At 38.5% G+C, this 23,220-nt stretch overlaps 1 protein-coding gene across 1 annotated transcript in view; it reads right to left on the reverse strand.

Moving 5' to 3' along the window:
• Positions 1 to 956: 956 nt before the first annotated feature.
• The window catches only part of Rcd-1 (Required for cell differentiation 1), a 56,296-nt gene continuing 34,032 nt past the window's right edge, over positions 957 to 23,220 (reverse strand). The window contains exons 2-5 of the mRNA XM_073977836.1: positions 16,478 to 16,858; positions 16,208 to 16,402; positions 15,463 to 15,554; positions 957 to 2,376 (exon numbers count right to left, since the gene is read on the reverse strand). Coding sequence (XP_073833937.1) covers positions 2,196 to 2,376; positions 15,463 to 15,554; positions 16,208 to 16,402; positions 16,478 to 16,858 — 849 coding nt within the window. The 3' untranslated portion in view covers positions 957 to 2,195. The remainder of the gene's footprint in view (positions 2,377 to 15,462; positions 15,555 to 16,207; positions 16,403 to 16,477; positions 16,859 to 23,220) is intronic.

Raw genomic sequence — 23,220 nt, forward strand, 5'->3', positions numbered from 1 at the left:
GAGGCAAGAAGACCAGCGGATAATATATCCAACAGCCCTCCCACGCACGGCCTCCAATTGCTTTCGCGCCGTGGGAGCAAAAAAGAAAAAGGGGATAAAGAAAGGGTATTACATTTCCTAAGAAACTTTTAAAACAGGAAATCCTCTTCGCTAGAGGAAAGATGGGGAGAACTAATTTGGTTGAAACTTATCCTGGACGTAAGTTTGGGATAAGGCTGTATGAAAAATCTTTTTAGATATCTGTCTTTAACTCAATCATTAACCTAAGAAATTAACTTAGAGTTCTTTGGATCTATTTATCCTATCAATATGTAACCCAATATGGAGTAGTTTGATTATTAAAATCATTAAAATTACGAAAATTCGGAATACCAAGGAGTTTTTTTTACTTCTCTTTTTTTTAGAAGAATTTCCAAAACTTAGTTTAGAATATATGGCATTTGGTTCCTTTCAAAGGGCAATAATGAAATACTTATAACAGCTGTAGTGGTGGTAGATGGAAATGGAAATCACAAAACTTCCCTAAGGGAAGTCCCTAAGTTTATTTTTTAAATTTGCATTTGAACATCTTCTGGATAAGCTATTCACTCTCTTTTACCAAAGACTAAAAATGTGTGGAAGTAATACTAGTTGTGTGTGTTTTAGTTTTACAAAATTATAAATTACAATTTCTTAAATATTTTACAATTTATGTTTGTTTTTGAGTTTGTGGTTTTGTTGTTGTTGTTCAATATTATATTTATCATAAAGCTTGTTTTAATTGTTAGTTTTCTCACATATTTTCTTTGTGGTTTGTGTATTAATTGTAAACAGAGGAGTAATGAAGAGCCATGGCATTGCTCTTTTACTCACTCTTCAGTAATGTATGAGGGTTGATTTGCCTTATGATTTCTACTTAAAAAATTATTTTTTATTACGAATTAAATAAACAATGGTTAAAAATGGTAATTAATTAATTTTGTGTTTTTTTTTGCTTGGTTTAGAGTAATTTTTAATGATTTGCAAACTTGTTGCTTTTCTAAAAAAATCTCTTGGTTTACTTTTGGTTTTTCATATTTTGAGATTTAAATAATTGTATTTTTTATAAAAGGAGGATGATATTTTCTAGCATAATTTATTTAATAATAGGAAACAAATTAATTTTTAAAAATTTCATAATTTAACTTATTTAATAAAAAAAAAAACTATTATTATTTTTAGATAAATTTTGCAATACTTTGTTAATGTTTAATTTTTACTAATTTAATAATAATAAAGTCTCTAATTCAAATGAAGTTTCATCTTCATTCGTTTTCTTTAGAAAAGAAAAAAACAGTTTTTTATTAAAAAATGTTTTCCATTATGTTGTTGTATTTGTGTGTTTTGTTGATGTTCCATTTTTGTTTTCTTTCACTAATAAATGTTTAAGGTACCATTGCTTAATCATTGTTTTTTTTTTTTTTATTATATATAATTTTTAAACTTCATGTTTGGTTTTTTTAATTTAATTTAGAAATGTTTAGCATTTTTATATAATATTTGTTTGTCACAGTCTCCTCTGGTTAGTTTTTTTAAAATGTATTTTTAAGATAAGATTTTTGTTTTGTTTAACTTAGGTGTTTTATCCATATACATAGTTTACATTTATTTGTAATAATTTTTCCCATAATTATAAGAGAGTTGTTTTTTCTTGTTTTTTAATATTATTCACATTTATCACGTTTACTTTACATTATTATTATTATTAATATTTATATAATATATAATTTGTTAGCATTTGTTTGTTTATAAATAAATATGATGTTCACCTTATTTGTTGTTGTTGTTGTGGTATTGTTTCTAACTTTAAGTAATATTGGTTTTCCTTATACGAAATCTTTGTTGTTGATTTTTTTGTTTTAAGTAAAAAATATCCTTTCATTTCTATATATATTTTTAAATGTATTGTAATAACGAAAATATATTCTATATAAAAAACAGACAGACTTTAAGCCATTGGACTGTTTTGGATTTTTTAGTATTGTTTTGTTTTTGTTTGTTTTTTTTTTTTAGAAAAAGCTGCATTCTTTTTATATATCATCATTGTTATTTTGTTGTTGTTGTTTTATATATCTCAGAAGTCTGGTCTGTACTGTGGTGTAGTTACTGTTTTGCTGGTTTCTGTTGTAGTTGTTGCTCTTACTTTGGGGGGCTTCTTGTTTGTTGTTTAACTTAATTTATGAGGTCAATGGTGACATACCGATTTGACGTGGGTCTGTTGGTGGTACGGCACCCAATTCCAAATTTTTGATTAACAATTGCAACCAGTGTTTGGTTGACTTATCGTCTTGCAGACAAACGGAAAATGTGGCATCACGTAGTTGATCTGGAAGACATTGTCTTAAAGCCTCTCGTGCTCTAAAAAAAAGAAAAGATTTATTAGAAAATTCTGAATAAAAATATTGTTTGTGCCAAACAACAAATTTTTCCCCACGCCTACAACCCTAATTTCCATTCTATGTAAAAATACCCAATTACTTTAGTACTCCTTTTAGTTATAAGTTGACAACATTTCTTCTGTTAACTTGGATTTTTAATAACAGAAATATCTTTGTCAACTTATCTTGACAGCTTCCGCCCGGTGCGCAAGAACTTCGTTCTTGTTCGACACCAACTGCCATACTGGTAAGACATAAGAAGTCATCAATAAATCCACATTTTGTCCACCAATCTTGAAAACACAAACCTGTTTTTGTTTTTGTTTCTTCCTCTAATAATTTGCTGGAGATACCTCCCACAATCTCGATTGGAATCACAAAGACAAATTTTATTGCTTTGCCTTTGTATTGGGATCATTGTGTTCTGTTTCAACCGCAGGTCCAACTCTCCCGTTGTCATCAACATTTTTTGGTCCAGTTCGAGACGGATTACCTTACTCGGAGAACACGCTGATATTTCAATTCCAATTTGTTTACCATCATCCAGAATTCGGAGAAAACAGGTTAGTTTACATTGTTTCGTACTTTGCCCAGTTATTCGCAAAACAAGCATAGAGAAGCGTGTGTACATTTAGTCGTTGTTAAAAATTAAAAAGACGCACAAGAATTAAAATAATCACAAAGGAAAAAGAATCGCATCAGAAGAAAATTTAACTAATTCAACCAACAAAAATCTATCTAAAAAAAAAGGAAAATAACACCTCGGAGTAAATCGCCATCCATATAAGGAACAACCTCTTAAAAAAATCATACATCGGATTGAATCTAAATCTATTGTGGAACACTGAGTGAGTCAATAATAAGAATATAATCCGTAAAATTATCTGGTAAAGAAATCCCGGAAAAAGTCCATTTAGAATTATTGAATGTACAATATTTAAAAGTGCTCGTAATGTATGTTTGTACATACATATGTAATGACATTTCTTTCGTATAAACATCCAACCATCTGATTTACAAAAGAAACACGTTTTATGTTGAATTTCTGAACCTGTATGTATGTATATGGATGCCGATGATTACATGTTTTATACATTGTAATCTCATACCCTTCTCTCTTTTACAGCATTCTTTTAGTTTACATTCTGATATGTTATGTTACAGTGATTTCATTGTGAACTCTTAACAATTTAGTAATCTGTTAATTGTTTTACATATTCTCTTGATTTATCATTGGAAATCGATCTCCTTTATCGATTGTTGTGCTCCAAAAACAATTAGACATTGTGGGTGCTCAGAACGGACCGTTCTCATTAGTTCCTATGTTTCTTACATTCCTCTGACTCCCATTAATTATACATTGTGGATCGCAATTAACAATCAGAGAGCATCGATTCTCACATGTGGTTTTGTGTATTGATCGCCCTGTGCTCAATTCTTTGCATTCCACAACTTTTCTCTTTACTAACCAAATATTACACTGGAAGTTTCAAACAAAGGCGGTCAATGACCTTTATTTCCAATTACTATCAAAACAGCTGATATCTGTAAAGAAAGGAAAGCAACGACCGAAATATTCTGACTGATACCCAACAAACCTCTTGAAACAAACGTGACCTACCATTAAATGCAGGATTTTATGCTGATTAATGTCATTAAATTAATTGAAAAACCCGCATTTCTAAACATCTTAGTAATTCAGCATCAACTCAAAGTATTTACATGTACACATTTCCTAGATTTTCACACAAAAATACAATTCGATAACTGAAGAAAATTTCTGTAAAAGGTCTAAAAACACAATTTTGGGAAACTAGATTTAGATTCCTAGCTAATTTTCCCAATCAAGAAATTTTCTCGTTTTATTCAATCACCAAATACATTACTAACTTGTGGGGACTAGCTCAAAATTTCAAAACAACACATTAATTTTCCACTTTCCGAGTATTGTGAACTTGGTTAATACATGTCTTATACATTAGCCAAACAGCACGAACAACCGTTTGTGATCCATAGTCTTCGAACAGAAGCTATCTTCCTCCTATAACTGATTTGCACACTTTCTCTACTCCATATACAATCAATTGTTTATCCTCAACCTCAAAGACTATTACTTTGGTTCTTTCTCCGTCTTAAATATTACATCCTAGAAGCAAAAACTTTCTCCACCATACCTCTTATAGTCTGTAGTTTCTGATTTCACTTATCAGATTTTTCATCTTGCGGAATCTCAAACGTTTTGCTTCCGCCCTAAAGTTTTCACAAACATGTCTTTAAGTAATTTCATAAGAATAGCTGACAGGTTGGTTGAATTTGATGCCAACCTAAACGATAAGGATACTCCTTTGTCCTCCACCTTCTTTATCGAAACCCATCAAGATGAATTGAAAACTATATGGAATGAACTAAAGTTAGTTTACAGTCAGTGTCTGGTGGATATAGAAAAGGAGAAAGGGGAGGAAGAAGGAGACGAAGATGAAAATGATGGCGACGATAACGTTCTCATTACGGTTAAAGGGAAGTTCAGCAGCGCATACGCCACATACTGTCGATGTAGCGCAAGACTTAGGGAGTTACTTCAAACCATGACTACTTCTATCACTGCCCCCATCCCAGAAGCCTCTTCAAACCCGATGGCCGTGGTGCCGCACGGCTTCAAGTTACCCCCTTGTGAGATACCCATTTTCAATGGCGACTACTCATCATGGCCCACGTTCCGGGATATCTTCACAGCCATTTGCTATAAAAACTCCAGACTTAGTTCGGTCGAAAAATTGTTCCACCTAAGTCAAAGGACCACGGGGGAACCCCATGAAATAGTTAGCAAAGTTCCTCTAACAAATGAAAATTTCGAAATAGCGTGGAAAAACTTGAGTTCACGTTACGAGAACAAAAGGGTTCTTGTTAACATCCAATTAAAAACGTTGTTTAATCTCCCCACTATTGTCAATGAAAACGTAGATGCCATCAAAACCCTCCAACGAGATATAAACAGCTGTATATCCCTCTTAAAACTATACGACATTGACGTCGAAAGTTGGGGACCCATATTCGTGTATATCTGTTGCAATCGCCTCCCAGATTCTACACTGACTTTGTGGGAACACACATTGGCTAATAAGTCCGAAATTCCAAATTGGTCCGACTTAGATTCATTCCTAACCAACCGTTACCGAACATTGGAATCTGTATCCGAAATTCGGAAGAAAGATTCCAATCCCAGTGGCTACTCTCGCAATCTGCCTAAATGTCCAACCAATTCTAAACACGTTCGTACATTCCAAAACAATGTCTCCGAAGACCAGTGTAAACTGTGCTCGGCTGGAGTCCATGTAATCCGAAAGTGTCCCCGGTTCTTAAAAATGAATCCGAATGAAAGGTACTCCGAAATTAAAAGGAGCAACCTTTGTTTGAACTGTTTTTCAAAAGTCCATACGGTGAAGCATTGCACCAGTAAGTTTTCTTGTTACAAATGTAACAAACGGCATAATACCTTACTCCACCAAGAGGTAGTCCAACCATCTACGACGCACACCTCAAAGAAACGCAATAACTCTAACATTATTACTGCTCCTTCTACTTCAATTCCAACTTCTTCCACCATACAGTCCACTGTCCCAAATGGAGGTACCATTCAGACATGTTTCTCCACAAATTCTAAAGGCGTCTTATTGAGCACTGCACTAGTTAATGTGTCCTATAATGGGATCGATTATATGGCCCGCGCATTGCTAGACTCTGGATCGGAAGGTTCCTTTATATCTGAAAAGATGTTCAACACCCTACGCCTTCCTTTCAAGAACATTTCTGCTCAGATATCAGGTCTGAACCATACGATATCGGCTAGCGTTCATAAAGAATGTTCCCTTGTGCTAAGTCCAGCCAAGAACAACAACATTAAAGTACCCATTTCCGCCTTAGTGGTTCCCCACTTATCCAGCAATCTTCCATCTACCACTGTAGATTCCACTTCATTCGTCAACCTTCCTAATATTCCTTTAGCGGATCCCCGTTTTAATGAAAGCTTAAAAATTGACATCCTGCTCGGGGCAGATGTCCTCCCTGTCATCATGTTGGCCGGGGTCAAGAGAGGCATTTGTGGATCACTTATGGCTCAGGAGACGATATTCGGCTGGATTCTCTCCGGCCCCGCCCCAAGCCAGTCGACTTCTAGGACATCCACAATTGTTTCGAATTTCTGTGAAATAACTTTAGATAAAGCTATTTCACGGTTTTGGGAGGTGGAGGACATTCCACGGAAAAGGGTCCTATCTCCATCAGAAAAGTATTGCGAAGATCTCTATGTGTCTACTACAAAGAGAAACAAGGATGGGAGATACGAAGTATTCCTCCCATTCAAACAGAATTTTCCCAATGAAATAAACATTGGATCATCCAGGAATAGTGCTATGGCTCAATTCTTCAGGAACGAAGCTAGGCTCATTCGTACACCGAAGTTTAAAGAGGAATATGACGAGGTTCTCAACGAATACATTACCCTTGGTCATATGACAAAGGTTACAAATGACTCGAATTCGGTTCCGTGTTATTATTTGCCGCATCATGCTGTCGTGAGGCCCGAGAGTACAACCACAAGAGTCCGAGTTGTATTCAATGCATCCTCAGCATCCTCCAATGGTTTAAGTCTTAACGACGTCCTTTATCCAGGTCCTGTCCTACAACAAAATCTTATTCTTCTCATTCTTAACTGGAGATTTTATAGGTACGTTTTTAACGCGGACATTACTAAAATGTACCGCCAAATTTTAGTAAACCAAAGTCAAACTTCTTTTCAAAGGATACTTTTCCGTAAGCATCCTAATGAATTGGTCCAAGATTATGAACTAAAAACAGTTACTTTTGGGGTCAATTGTGCCCCGTTTTTGGCTATACGCACAATGTTGCAATTAGCTGAAGATGTCCAATCCACTTTCCCCCTCGCTAGTGAAATACTCCAAAATGCTATGTATGTTGACGATATCCTAGCTGGAGCTCATTCTGTATCCACAGCCAGAGATTCTAAAGACCAATTAATTAAGGCTTTGGATTCAGCTGGCTTTTCTCTCCGGAAATGGACTTCCAACTCCAAAGAAATTCTTTCTGATTTTCCACCGGATCATCTATTGTTCGAAGACTTTCTCGAGTTTGATGACCGAAGTACTGCTAAAACTCTCGGCATCCGTTGGAATGCCTTCTCCGATATCTTCTACTTCTCGACAATCCCTTTTCCTAATCCACCAAAATACACAAAGAGAGAAGTTCTTTCTCAAATTTCAAAATTATTCGATCCAGTTGGGTGGCTTTCACCATGTATAATAATAGCAAAAATTATTATGCAGCAAATATGGATTGACGGCACCGATTGGGATGACGTCATATCTCCAGACTCCTTACAAAAGTGGAAATTTTTCGAAGCTTCATATCCTAATATCCGATCCATACAAATCCCTCGATGGTTTGGTTATGATTCTTATAGCGATATTGAGTTTCACGGATTTTGTGATGCCTCAGAAAAGGCATATGCCGCCGTTATTTATATCCGTGTTAAAACCCAAACTGGCATTCATACGCACTTAGTATGTTCCAAAACAAAAGTAGCACCACTCAAGACCCTATCTATTCCCCGATTGGAACTATGTGGTGCTACATTGCTCGCTGATACTGTTGACACTATAATTCCGCAACTTCGAGTTCCCAAACATCCAATATTCTTATGGACAGACTCCACCATTGTTCTGTCCTGGCTCTCCAAACCTCCTTCCTGTTGGAATACATTTGTAGCCAACAGAGTCTCCAAAATCATCGAATCCACAAATATTTCCAATTGGTATCACGTAAAATCCGAATCAAACCCGGCAGATCTGGCCAGCAGGGGTTTACCTCCACAAGAATTAATCGACAATAGTTTATGGTGGCATGGCCCGCAGTGGCTCAATGATAATCCCATTAAGTTGTCTGGCAGCCGTACCGTTATCCAAGAAACTGCTCTCGAACGGAAGCCGGTCAAAGTACACTTTGCGTACTTCGAAAAGTTTGAGGATATACTCGATAAATTCTCCTCTTTTCCAAAAGCCTTACGGGTTTCGGCGTACATATACAGGTTTATTCTCCAAACTCACCCAAAATATAGATCGAAATTTACATTTTCTTCCAAAATTATAACCGGTCCCGAAATGCAAGCAGTCCAAAATCGACTAATTTCCTTGAGTCAAAAAGTATGCTACCCCAACGAATATAGGGTTCTTTCCACTAAAGGCCACATACCATCCAATAGTCCACTGCTGAGTCTCAATCCAATCCTTGACGGTGAAGGAGTTATGCGGGTATGTGGTCGACTCGCCTCATGTCCAGATTTGTCTGAGGACGAGAGACTTCCCATCTTACTTCCCTATAAATGCCAGTTCGCCCGACTTTTAGTGAAATTTATTCATGAGTTTTCCCTTCATGGTGGAAATCAGCTGGTCCTTAAGTTGATTCGATCTAAGTATTGGATACCAAAGGGGAAAAACCTTGTTAAAACAACGATCCATAATTGTAAGCCCTGTGTGCTGTACAAACACAAATGCCAACGACAACTCATGTCTGCTTTGCCTCCAGAGAGAACTCAACTTTCACGACCGTTCACACATACGGGGCTAGACTTTGCCGGACCTTTTGATATCAAAAGTTACTCTGGCAGAAACTGTCGTATAACAAAAGGGTACGTATGCGTTTTTGTTTGCTTCTCCACAAAAGCCATTCATTTAGAAGCAACGTCCGACCTTTCCACTCCAACGTTTTTAGCCGCCTTCAGCAGATTCGTTTCCCGCCGCGGTTGCCCTTTACACCTCCACTCCGATAATGGTACCACATTCGTGGGCGCATCCAAAGTCCTGGTCAAAGAATTTATTAAAACGTCTCATGAAGCGGTTATATCCGGTTATGCTCACCAAAATCTGTCTTGGCACTTTATCCCACCCGGAGCACCTCACATGGGTGGGCTCTGGGAAGCTGGGGTAAAGAGCTTTAAATCCCATTTTAAAAAAGTCGCGAAAACCTTCAAGCATACTTTTGAAGAATTTCAAACATTACTTTCCAAAATAGAGGCATGTTTAAATTCGCGTCCAATATCTCCTATGTCCACCGATCCTTCGGACTTATCGGCACTCACTCCTGGCCACTTTTTAATTGGTTCTCCACTACTCGTTCCGATAGATCCAAAAATTGGCAACAGTCCAATGTCCATTGTCAATCGTTGGCAACGTCTTAAGGTAATTCATCAACAATTCTGCCAAAGGTGGAAGGATGAATACCTGAAGGAACTCCATAAGCGTCACAAGTGGCAACATCCTGTGGAAAACTTAAAAGAAGGCATGATGGTTGTTATAAAAGAGGACAATATACCCCCCAATTCATGGCGACTAGGCAGGATTACAAAAGCGTTTCCTGGCCGTGATAATCTTGTTCGAATAGTCGACATTAAAACGGAACGAGGCACAGTCACAAGGCCTGTTACCAAACTTGTTGTTATTCCCTTGGAAGACACAGCTGCTCAAATGCGAAACGAATAACTAAATCTACATTTATCCTCGAAATTGTACCTTCTCACACTCCGAATCCTTTTTTAGTCAACATGCCAAGCCACAAATCGAATACTAGGAATCATCCAAACAACAACAACACCAAAGGAAATGTGCGTAAACAAACATTTACATGCAGACTATGCCGCCAACGACATGCCCTCAGAAAATGCCAGCGGTTTTTAAACATGAACACAACGAAACGCCGAGAAATTGTGCAAACCTATGGCTATTGCCAAAACTGCCTTGCCCATTCTCATTCTCAAGGAAACTGTTTCACGAAAACTGGATGCAAATATTGCCACCACCAACATCACTCTTTACTGCACATTCATCCTATTCTTAAAGGCCGAGCTCGTTCAAATGAAAGCCCCTTACAATCAATGAGCGCCAATTCCAGAACCCAATCCAGGAGGAATAGTACCGAAGGTGGTGATGCATACACCAGCAAACGAAATTCCCCATCCACAACTCATGCTACAACGACCTCACTAACTGCAATTTTAAAAGGAAACTCAGTTACCTTGCTCCCAACTGTTGTCGTTCAAATTGATAGCCAAAAAGGAAATATGAAAGTGCGTTGTCTGCTTGACTCTGGAGCAAGATACAGCAGTATATCTTCCAAGACTGTCGAAAAGTGTGGTCTAAGAACTCTGACACTGAACGCTGAAACTATTTGTCCTCTTACTCTCCATTCGGTTTACGATACCGATACTGTAATAGAAACCACATTGCGTATGACCAATAGAATTACCACACGCATACCACATAAGTCCCTACCAGACTCGTTTAAAGGCCACTTTAAAAATCTGATGCTAGCGGATACTACTTTTTTCAAGTCTGGACCAATCGACGTGGTTCTTGGTGCAGACATCTACTCACGCATTCTGAATGAAGGCATCATTAACAGAGCGGGTCTTCCTACCGCGCAGAATACAATTTTTGGTTGGTGTATCTACGGCAATTGTTCTCTTTAAATGCTTCTCTATCGTTCTATGAAATTTTAATCGTTTAAATGATTCTATAACATACTTGGGCAATTGAAATAATGTAAACTAACTTAACTTCCTATACATTTTGAATATAACTGAACTAATGTAATTATAGTATCCTTATAGATATACGTATCTTATATTATAAATTGTAACCAAATTAATCCATGAAATACTCTTATCTGAATTATTTAAGTAAATATATATACCGGAAGTTGTCAAGAATTGAAAATTGCTATTCAGCCGAGGGTGGGGCGGCAATGTTTGTGCCAAACAACAAATTTTTCCCCACGCCTACAACCCTAATTTCCATTCTATGTAAAAATACCCAATTACTTTAGTACTCCTTTTAGTTATAAGTTGACAACATTTCTTCTGTTAACTTGGATTTTTAATAACAGAAATATCTTTGTCAACTTATCTTGACAGCTTCCGCCCGGTGCGCAAGAACTTCGTTCTTGTTCGACACCAACTGCCATACTGGTAAGACATAAGAAGTCATCAATAAATCCACATTTTGTCCACCAATCTTGAAAACACAAACCTGTTTTTGTTTTTGTTTCTTCCTCTAATAATTTGCTGGAGATACCTCCCACAATCTCGATTGGAATCACAAAGACAAATTTTATTGCTTTGCCTTTGTATTGGGATCATTGTGTTCTGTTTCAACCGCAGGTCCAACTCTCCCGTTGTCATCAACAAATATGGTTTAATTTTGTACAGATTCTGCAATAATGCAACATCCAAGAATTTAAGTAGAGATATGAGTTATTAAACCTAAACAAGACCACCGATTAGCCATCATCTATGACAAGTGGTAGGACAACAAGATTGAATATTACAGGCTAGGTGAGTATGTGGCATGGAACGAATAGTCGACACCATGATTAAGAGCAAGATTCCAAACGATATGCTTAAATACAAACAACATGCATACGTTAAAGGTAGATCAGTGAAAACCGCATTACATGAGGTTGTATACCACATCGAGAGAACCTTCGACAGGAAGATGTATACACTAGCGGTATGCATTGATATCGAGGGTGCTTTCAACAACGTCAGCCCCGAAACCCTTATCCAATCCTTAGATAAGTTTCAGGTGAATCGGGCCCTTAGGGACTGGATAAGCCACATGCTAAGGAATAGATGGATGAGCTGCGGGCTACTTGACGTAAAAATAAAGGACAAAGTTGGTCAAGGTACGCCACAGGGGGGGATTTATGGTAGTGACCCATAGGAGTGGGTATGGGTCACTACCATAAATAGCCTATTAAGGACTTTAACTGATGAGGGATTTGACCCAGTCTGTTATGCAGACGACGTTATAATACTTCTGAGGGGTAAGAATCCAAACTTGCTATGCAGAAGAGCTGAATCAGCCCTAAAACTAGCGTACAACTGGCCTAGACCAAGAGATCTTAATGTAAACCCGGAAAAAAACGGAAATATGTCTGTTTACTAGGAAAACAAAACTGGGGCACTTTGAAGAACCAGTTTTCCTAAACAAGACGATCAATATTACCAACAAAGTCAAATATCTGGGAGTAATTCTGGATAGGAAACTTAAATGGAAAGACCATATTCAAGAAAGAGCCAATTAAGCTCATAGATGTTGGTCAACCTATAGAAGGGCTATAGGCGCCAAGTGGGGTCTTAATCCTAAGATGACACACTGGCTATACAAAAGCGTAGTTAGACCTATTCTAACATACGCTTCAGTAGTCTGGTGGACAGCTATGGATAAAAAGTGTAATATTAAAATACTACAGAAAGTCCAACGAATGTGTTGTCTAAGTGTAAGCGGCGCAATGAGGACAACATCAAGGAGGGCATTAGAAACTATTCTATATATACACCCAATAGAAATCCAGATAAGGTATAAGGCGGCTGTCGCAGCTATTCGACTTAAAGCGATGGACGAGTGGATCAGTAAGGGCCACGCAACATACCATCAAAACATTCTACAGGCAACAACGGGAGAGTCAATGGATAACATTGTATCGGACCGTATACCTGAAACATTTGTAGCTGCCTCATGCGAGGCATTAACTCCAGCAGAGACTCGTGGATCGGCGGAAATCTAGCACAAATGCCGACTGGAAACTGTTGTTATTCAGACGGCTCAATGATAGGTGGGAGAACGGGACTGGGTCTCTTTATTGAAGAACCAGAGACCGAAATATCTCTTCGTTTGCCGGATAACAATACGGTCCATCAAGCGGAGATCCGAGCGATCACAGAGTGTCTGAACTGGCTTAATGCCAACACGAGGCCAACTACTGTAAACGTCCTTACGGACAGTAAAACTGCAATCAAAGCAATAACATCCAAGACAGTAAAATCACAAACAGTCTTGGATTGTATAAACTCGATCAACAGCTATACTCAGCATGGCACGGTGCGTATAATATGGGTACCGGGACATGCGGGGAATAGAGGTAATGAGATAGCAAATTCTCTGGCAAAAAAGGGAAGGGAATTAGCAACCGTAAACTTAGCGAACGCAAAGCCACTAAACGCGTCTCGGCTAGAGTTAAAAATTTGGGCAAAAAATGTCCACTTATCCCTATGGAATAGAGAGGAGTTAGGGAAAACCACAAAAATCCTATGGGGAGACCCAAATGAGAAAAAAACTAAAAACCTATTACTGCTAGGTAAAGCAGAGTTGAGTAGACTTACAGGTGTCCTTACAGGTCACCTGGGTTTACAAGCTCATCTGCAAAAAATTAATTGTGCAGACAACAGCGTATGCAGGGCATGCGGAGAGGATGATGAAACATTAGAGCATTTTCTCTGCCAATGCCCCGCTTTCGCAAACATCAGATCCCAGTTTTTAGGGAACGACACAATACCAGATCTTAATCAGGTAATTGTAGACGACCTAAAACAATTACGGGATTTTGTTAAGGGAACAGAGTTCCTTAATTAAATTATAGTAGAGTCCCCTTCTTCAAAAAACTTAGACTAGAGCGCACAACAGGCCTACTTCATGACTTATGTGTATGTCCACCAGGACATGTGGCGATTACTCGCCCCTCTTTTCAACCTAACCTAACCCTGTGGCAGAGACTGAAGCAATCCATAGACCCTTTAGCCCTATTAACCTACTGCAGGAGCGTTAAGTGGCTATTGAGCTGGTCATCCTGGACTAAGCATGTTCAGCTAAGTACCTACTCTTCCACTACCTCTCTGTTGTATCTCCTTCTACTTGTTTTCTATCTTTCTCACTTCCTTTCTCTCCTACCCTCCTCTTTATCAATTTTTAGGATGAACACAATGGACCGCTTGTCTTGGTGAAGTGGCTGCTAACAATCAACGGCAGCTACGCATCCTATAACCTATCCTAAGGGTTGGTGCCATTCCACGTTGATAGTGAAGACGCCATGCTGAAAATAATTTTCATCTCTTGGGAGTCATGCTCAAGTAGAAGAATAGTTGAAGATGCCAAATTCCATGCACCCATGTTTAAATAGCATTTTTTGGCGTCAAAGATTTTGCTTGTCGGCGTCCGCTTTTTTATTTGGTTTTTTTTATTAATTTTTCTTCATTGCCAAATAATCGCCAAACAAATGTCGAAGAAATTTGTCTGGTAGCCTGTGGTAGAAGAGAACGCCATTTTTGTTCTATCTCTCTTAAAAATCGATTCCAGTTTTACCACTTTTTGGGGTTAAAGAATGCTTTGCAGGTTAAAAATGGTAAGAAATGGTAACCTCAGGTAAGTAAAGGAACATAACTATTATAAATCGCCATGCATTCTGAACGATAGTTCTTAAGGGGTTATGGCCCTTTATTGAGACGAAAAATGGAATTTTTCATGAATTTTTTACAAGCAACTACCAAATTTGTTTTGGAAAATTGCATTTGCAACTGATAGACCACACCTTGAGCTAATTTCGAAACTTTTTTGCTGAAAGCACTGTTTTCACTAAAGCAGTTTGCGGTGCCCACTGAGCTCGAAAACGAATAAACTTATCAGCACATGCTTTTGTGGGATCATTAAGAAACTAATCTTGTACTTAAGCGAAACTGAATTAAAAAATATCCATTCTTAAAAAATGTGAACTGTCAAAGTCCAAATTTCGATTTTAACTAATAAATTGATGGTTTTTTCGCCATAAATCCGTTAAACAAAGTCTCTCGCTTAAGTACAAGCTTTTTATGTGTATAACAATCCCACAAAAACATATGAAGATCGGATCATCCGTTTTCGAGCTACAGTGGGCACCGCATTCCAAAATTCCATTTTGAGCAAACCGCATTTCAAACTTTGATGTTACATACAATTCACAATGAATTTTCTCTTTCTAACGCTCATATCTCAACTGTTTTTTGTCCGATCGACTCAGAATTTTTGAAATTATTCTATTCTGCCTGTATTTTAAAATAAGCAAATAAATAATTTTTCGATTTTGTAAAATTTGTAAGTGGCCATCACCCCTTAATTCAGAAACTTATATCAAATAACTCTCTACAAAAGTAAACAATTGAAATAAATCGCATTCATAGATATCTTACCTTGGATTGTCGGATAATCTTAAATAACAACGTACAACATGTTTAAGCAAACGTGCTGATGGTTCCTTAGCTAATTGTATCACCATTTTACCCTAAGGAAGAAGAAAGAAATCAATATAAAATTAGTAATAAAATTAAGATGTATGTTTTAAAGAATGTCAAAATGGAACAGTAAAAGATAAAATGGATATGTTGTTTAAAAAATCATGGACACTTGTGGGAGAACAATATTTATATAGAGTTTCTAATATGAGTTTAATAACGTCAAATTTGGTTACAACGATATAGTGAGTAAAACGATTGGAATAAGTTTAGGGGCTAACACTGATAAATACATCGGCAACGAGTATTATTAAATTAATTAAAAAAAATTTGATATTCATCTATAGTGCGAAGCTGTAACTCTTTTTTGGTTACCGACAAAAATCGGCGAAATTGGAACGCAAAATTATGAAAGAAATTTTGAAATAAAAGCAGACACCACTTTACTATGAGTAGAGCTATAAGAACGCTTTTTTAAGGACAAATTATCACTTATGGAAAGATTCCCTCAAAATAAGAGGAACTCTAGAAGTCCAAAATTCTAAAATGTGAATCGTTGTGATCAGCTCAACAATACCTGTCATTTGTCAATATTACAATATGATCCGAGGTGATTCAAACTTGTATCTCCTGCTATTATCGTTACAACCATATTTATCCTTAAAATATTTAAAAAAAAATCTATTTTGGAATATATACTTACCAAAATAATAGCTACATGTGAAAATCGTTCATATGTCTGACAGACATACGACAGACCACTTTCATCCAATAAAATTTTCTGTAAAATAAATGTGGCAACAGTTTTGCTTAGCTCTGAGCCAAATTCCATAATGCGTAGGCATAAGGGAATGATTTCCGAAGTTAAAAGGAAAGTTATCACTTCTTGTTCATCAGTCTAAAAAAAACAACAACAAAAATACATATTACTTTTTTGTTTTATTGCATCTATATCGAACAAAAAAGTACTCACCTTAACAAGCGCACCAATAACACCCAAACTTGTTAAACGTAAATATTCGAATGGTCGCGTTTTTGACGTTGTCTGCAAAAACGGATATAGGAACAGGGGAATTTGTGCTTGTAAAAATACCGTACGGGTATCGGGATGTGAGGCAACACATTGTAACAGGGCCAATGCATTACAAACACGATTCGATTGATGAGCAGTTAATGTGGCAGGATTAATTGAGGGATAGATATTGATAATTTCTTGTAGGAGGGCAGCTATTGTACCGAAACTGTGCCATAACATTGGCGCTAAATCTGTAACTGTTTCACGTTTTTTGCTCAATTCCAGCAGAGCAGCTTCGCGGGTTTCGGGATGGGCTAATTCATTAATCCATTGGAATACCTGGGGAAAAGAAGATAAAGGAAAAAAAACATGAATCAAACTGTAATAAATCATCAATAATAATAATATAAATTATGATGCTCCAAGATTATTCAGAAACAATCAAGATTATAGCTCCCCCATTATGCAAGGTGCTCTGGTACAACTGGCAAGCTTAGCCCATGACAGTGGTCTTGGTGTCAACACAGAGCAGACGGAACATGTAATATTGACCAGAAAACGTAAAATTCCCAAGAAAGATATTATTGCAAGTAGAGTGCAATCTACTCCTGCAAGAACTCTATTGGGAAAAGTTGGGGACATATATTTCTGGCAAGCACTTGTGAATAAACCATTACTATCAAAATTATCGAGTGTGGGGAGAACTGCGTCAATTCTTATTACTGGATCAATCAAAAACACCCGTCAGACCAGCTTCAACCAACATGAATATCATCGTCCAGTTTCAAGCTGCGATGACGGCTTTTAGGCTTCGAGATTCAGGATCGTGGTCTTAAACTTAATTGATAGTCAGCTTGAATCAAATGTCGGGAGTCGCGCAAGCGATTATATGCCCACCTGAAGCTAACTCTCCTCTGGACGGTTTGGAAACATATACAAATGGGTCCAAGATGGTGGAGGGCAATGGCGTTCCCTGCGATAACCAAAACTCTCATTTAAGCAAAATCTCTGCCTGAGGTTCTTGGCATGAGGAAAGCAGCAGATTTGGTGAAAGAGCTTGAAAGCAACCTTACAGGATCAATAGTCAGGCTCTTAAGTAGAGTTGGCAAACTCTCGATAATCCCAATATTAAAATATTCTCGATATTTCATTACAAAGTATCGATATTTCATTATCCCCGCCGGGGATAACAATCTTGGCGCGATGCGGGGGCTTGACGCCACAATCTGCTCATTCAATTTCTTTGAGTGTTGAACTGGGGGGTTGTGACTGACCAAAGGTTATCCACTCCTTGTCGAAGACCTACACAATACACTGAAATCCTACAGTGTATTTTTGGGGTGAGTGACATATATTTGGTTACTGATCTCCTACCAAAATAATTCGAGATCCCCTAACACGGGGGTGTTAAGCGACCACGTGCCTATCGGTGTTTAAGGTTTGCAGTCAGGGTACCGACTGTATTATAACGGAGCCTCGTTGATGCCTGGGCATCTCAACGAGTAGCAGGCTTAGTTGTCAAGTTCCAATCATGGTAGTGGAGGGCTATGCCAAAAATCTATCTATGGATGACAATATTATAAACAAAAAAACAACAAAAACCCAAACCCCTTTGATAACGACCCCTGCTATGACTATGGACACCGCTGCACCTAGTGCAATTAACCTAAATTTTGGGCGAGGACGACTGCTCCACACCGACCCTGGACAAAGTTAGCGACTCAATAAACTCGCAGAGCAGGGAATTGCTCAATCTCCTGAGGGAAAGTGCGTCCCTTCACCTGAGTCGGGAAAGTTCTCCCATAAGCAACTGGGAGGACATCCCCCTGTCTGATGATGAGATGGATACTACGGTCATCCCATCTCAGAAGGGCAAGGAGATGTCCCCCTCGGTTGCTTCTGGGAGCACAAAACCGGATGGGAAGGGAGTAACTCCGTCAGGGGATGATACGTCGGTCGTGACCGATAGACCCAGTCTTCCCAGGCAGGACGCCGTGGTGGATGAGGCTATGGATGATGAGAATGGAAATTCTCTCACCTCCCCATCCATCAAGAGTTGTAAGGCCCGGGAGAGAAAGGATAAACATGGCTACAAAAGAGCAGATAACTACTGCTCTAGATTTGTAGACAAGTCTCCAGGTGAGGTCTCCCCGGCGGAATTCCGGGAGATTAGGTTGAAGCTCCGCTTCTTGAGGCGTATTGAGAGGAAATACCCTCATTTTGAGAAGCTTCCACTTCCAATTGACCGGATCCGGAGGTAGGCGCTAGCCCAACGACTTGCTTGACTTCCCCGGAACCAGCCACAGCACAAAATCCAGTAGTGCCGGCCTGTTCAAACCCTTTGCGGACGCCTAATGTGTCTGCGGTAGGGGAAGACACCCGGACCTCACTGGCCCCATCGACACGGTCCTCGAAGTCGGAGAAGCAAATTTGGAATTCACGGGAGGAGTTGCCACATCAGCCCCCAGCTACTGTGACAACCCCGCCGGTGAATGCCACAAAAGCTGCTGGGGAAAACATAGGCGGGAAATGTTCCAAGGCAGCTGATTTGCTGAAGCCTGTTAAACAGGCATCAGTGACGAGAACAAATCCAGCCCCTCGGGGAAAACAACAAAATTGGCCCGAAAGGGAATATCGGCTCTGCTGGAGGTCGGGTGATTGATGGGACTGACGGCCCTTCAACCTCAAAGCTGGCTAGCGGTCAGAAGACTACTTCTTCACTACAATCAGGTATGAAGAGAGTGAGGTCTTCTGAGGATCCGCATCCAGATGCTAAGAGGCTGGGTGGTCGCCAGTCCGACAATCGACCGGCATCGTATGCTAAAATGGTCGCCCGACAGACGGTTAAGGGAGCTCAACCAGGGAGCGCCTGTAAAGGCAGCCCGGGCCAAAAACTTCCAAAACCTGCTGGAGAGAAGCCATATGAGCCACACAGGCCTGCAAGAATGACGGCCCCAGATGACCTTCTGGTGGCAATCATTGATAGAACTGACCCTGAAGGCAGGATCAGTGACGATCACTGGTTGCTGGTAGAAGGTCTTCTGAGGAATGTCATTACTTCAGATGATGTGGATGAGAGGAAGACCGGCTTTGGCAGGGCATCCGTATACAAGGGTGTCAAAGTTATCAACTGCAAGGATGAGGAATCGCGTGATTTCCTCATCCAAACAGTAAATAGCTCTGACGCTCTGTGGGACGGCTGCAGGCTGGCTGCGATTCCCATCGCCGAGATCCCAACAAGAGTAGCGGCTACAACATGGGCATCCACAAAACCGAAAAGCCGCGTCATTTCTATTAATTTCAAAAAATTTAGGTTAGGGATTTTTTAAACCGATAATATCGACAATAGACAAATCTATGTATCGATATTGAATTTTTAAAAAAATAATCGATATTATCAATAGTGTCATCGACTACTTCTAAATCCTGCCTTCTTATAAAAGGTTAACAAGGTTTGCTATTTCCTTACAAAAGGTCAACAGGGTTTCTCCGATGCATCCCAGCGCTTCCGGCTGGATACTATTTTCTACTTCTCAGTCTGTTGCAGATAAATGTGGCACGCGCGGACGCCCTAGACATGCTATCAAATGTGTATTTGTGTGTGGGTACTTAGTGGTCGATATTATTCTACTTTCACATTCAATGGCATTCCCAGCACCGCAGTGAAGAACAATGTGGTGTAGAAGTACATTTCTTTTCTGGGAGTATTACATTTCATCTATACGACATGATACCATGATCGTGCAAAGGTGAATAGGAGGGGGAATGGGGGAGAGAAAGATGTAGGAGGGGAGCAGATATACAGAGTTAGAGGAAAAATGTGGTAAATTGAACTTCCTGTGTTTAGGATGCCACTTAAGGCTCCTGCAGTAATTTAAATAAGAGAGAGATACCATATCTGCATTCCAAATAGCCTGCGTCTTTTCACTGCCAGTGTCAGAGGGTTGTTTATTCGTCATTCTCAGTGTGGCCTGACTTTTCATAGGCCAAGCACTACAGGCACAGTTCTATGACATGGCCTTTTCTGGTTATACCCACGTCTAATACGTGTGAGTGGCGGCACTACCCTGCCTATTTCGAGACTTTGTGAAGGATGAAGGTGGCTATCGACAGTTTTAAGACTTTAGTGAAACACTCGACTCCTGGTTCACTCAGCTGTCTGAGCATTACAATAAGGTTCCGCTGGTCACAAAGTTTAAAAGATATAGCGATCGGATAACATTTGCAATTTTCCAACGTAAACTGTGGAGGTACTTCCTCGGCAGAACGATATTTAAACACTCTTCGCTCTGCCACTCTATGGAAGCTCGACCAACTGCCAGTTCAAGTAGTTTGCCTAATTCATTCGATCAGTCACCGAGATGTAGTGAAATGTATGAGGTTTTCGAATAATTAGGTTACTAATTTTCCAGATTTCTATCCAAATTGTTAATGAGATTTGATTGCAATGTGATATTTTGAGTTTCCCATGTTTGTGACTCAATGATGTTTTAATGGTCTTATCGAATCAACATTTCCCACTCTCTCTCTCCCCGCTTTTGAAATTTGAATGCACGTGCGTTCTATAGGCAAAGACCTATTCAAATATGTTTACATTTTCAAAAAAAAAAAATATTTGAAAAAACTCTTGCTGATAAAAATGTATTATTAAAAAAAAAATGGAAAGCAAACAAACCGCACACCACAGAAAAATGACGTTGATAAAAACAAGAACAATCATAAGAACAAAAACAACAATAGCAACATTAATATTAAAGAAAATAATTTTAATACAACTATTAGGGTAACCCTAGTACTACCACATAAAATGCAACAATCTGGCAGCATCATAGCAGTGTTGCATGCATCAGTAGTTTTAAGTTATTATCTCTCTCTACTCATTGTCAGTACACAGTCAGTTAGTTACTTTGCAACCACCAATTAATAGACATCTCATCTGTACATATTTCGTCATATTTCATTGTTCTTCATAATTAATACTTTATTTCAACTCATAAAACAACTTAAAGTTTTATTCAATAAATGAATTGATTGTTATGTTTAAACATCGTCTTTCATTCAATCGACCACCTCCGTAAGAACATAACAATTTGGCGACGAGGATTTTGGAACAAATATGTATCATTCTCGCTAACAATTTGGCGACGAGGATTTTGGAACAAAGATGTATCATTCTCGCTAACAATTTGGCGACGAGGATTGTGAATTGAAAACAGCACTCAGTAACAAAAGGAATTTCACAATTTCATCAGAACTTTCAACAAGGCTGCGTAATAACATCAAGACATCGCACACAATAAAAGTTGTGGCAGGAAGATTTTCAAGGAAAACATCAAAACGCACAGGCGCAAGTTCATCAGGAACATTCTAACAAGAATTTTCAAGAAATCTTCAGCGATCAACACTCACACTCACAACAGTTTGCAGTCTCACATATACAACAATTTTCTTTCAGCTCAACACACACACCATAGCAACGTGGAAAATTTCATCATTTTTGCAGCGCACACATACAGACATACAACGGCAGCGTCTCTAACAAAATTGTAACGGCTGATAACACACAGACACTAGAACAATCTAGACATGTCGGAACAAGCGAATATTTTACAAATACTTGCGAATCAACAGGATTTGCTCAACAAACTCACACAAATCATCGCTGGACAACAAGGTGCAAACACAGTTTCATCATCAATTCCAGGTGAATCATCAGTGGCAAAAGCCCACCTCATGGAATCTTTAGCTAATTCCATGACGGATTTTCACTATGAGCCTGACAGTGGTTTATTATTTGAATCGTGGTACAATCGTTTCAAACACATCTTCGAAAGGGAAGCAAGTGCACTGGACGATGCAGACAAAGTAGGACTTTTGTGGAGAAAAATGTCCAATCACATTCATGAACGATTCAAGAATTTCGTGTTACCAAAACAACCTCAAGAACTTTCATTGGCAGACACAATCAAGCATCTTACAAGACTATTTGGCAGAACAGAAACACAAGTAAGTCTACGATACAAGTGTCTCCAAATCACAAAGATGGAAAATGAAGATTTTAAAGAATACGCCAGTCGTGTCAATCTTCAGTGTGAACTTTTTAAACTGGATGACTTAACTACAGACCAGTTCAAGTGTTTAATTTTCATACTTGGTCTTAAATCATCACAAGACAGTGACATCAGAATCCGTTTATTAAGGCATCTTAATGAAAGTAAGGAAGTAGTCAACTTAGAAAAGCTTGTTGATGAAACACAAAGCATTTTGGATTTGAAAAGTGACACAGCACTAATTGAGGGAAGCCAAAAAACAGTGCAACAAAATTGGTAAGCCTCAACAAAAACAAAAGATACCAAAAACAGCATGTTGGTATTGTGGAGATATGCATTATGCAAAACATTGCCCCTACTCCAAGCACAAGTGTACCAAATGTCAACAGATTGGTCACAAAGATGGTTTTTGCAACAGCATGCACAGGCAGAGCAAATCAAAACACAACAACAACAAACCTCAACAGAGCAAAACCAATCACGACCAAAATTCTAAGAAGAACAGTGTGACTCATCAGAATTTCAACAAGAATAAATCAAAATTCAATACAAAAACTATATTGTCAACAAAGCAAGTACACTTCAAGGAATTAAGAAAATATGTCACAGTGAGTATTAATTCAAAACAAGTGAAATTACAAGTGGATACAG

The sequence above is a fragment of the Musca autumnalis genome, unplaced genomic scaffold, assembly GCF_047663935.1.
Source record: "Musca autumnalis isolate F117 unplaced genomic scaffold, ASM4766393v1 scaffold_3, whole genome shotgun sequence".
NCBI classification, from domain to species: Eukaryota; Metazoa; Arthropoda; class Insecta; order Diptera; family Muscidae; genus Musca; species Musca autumnalis.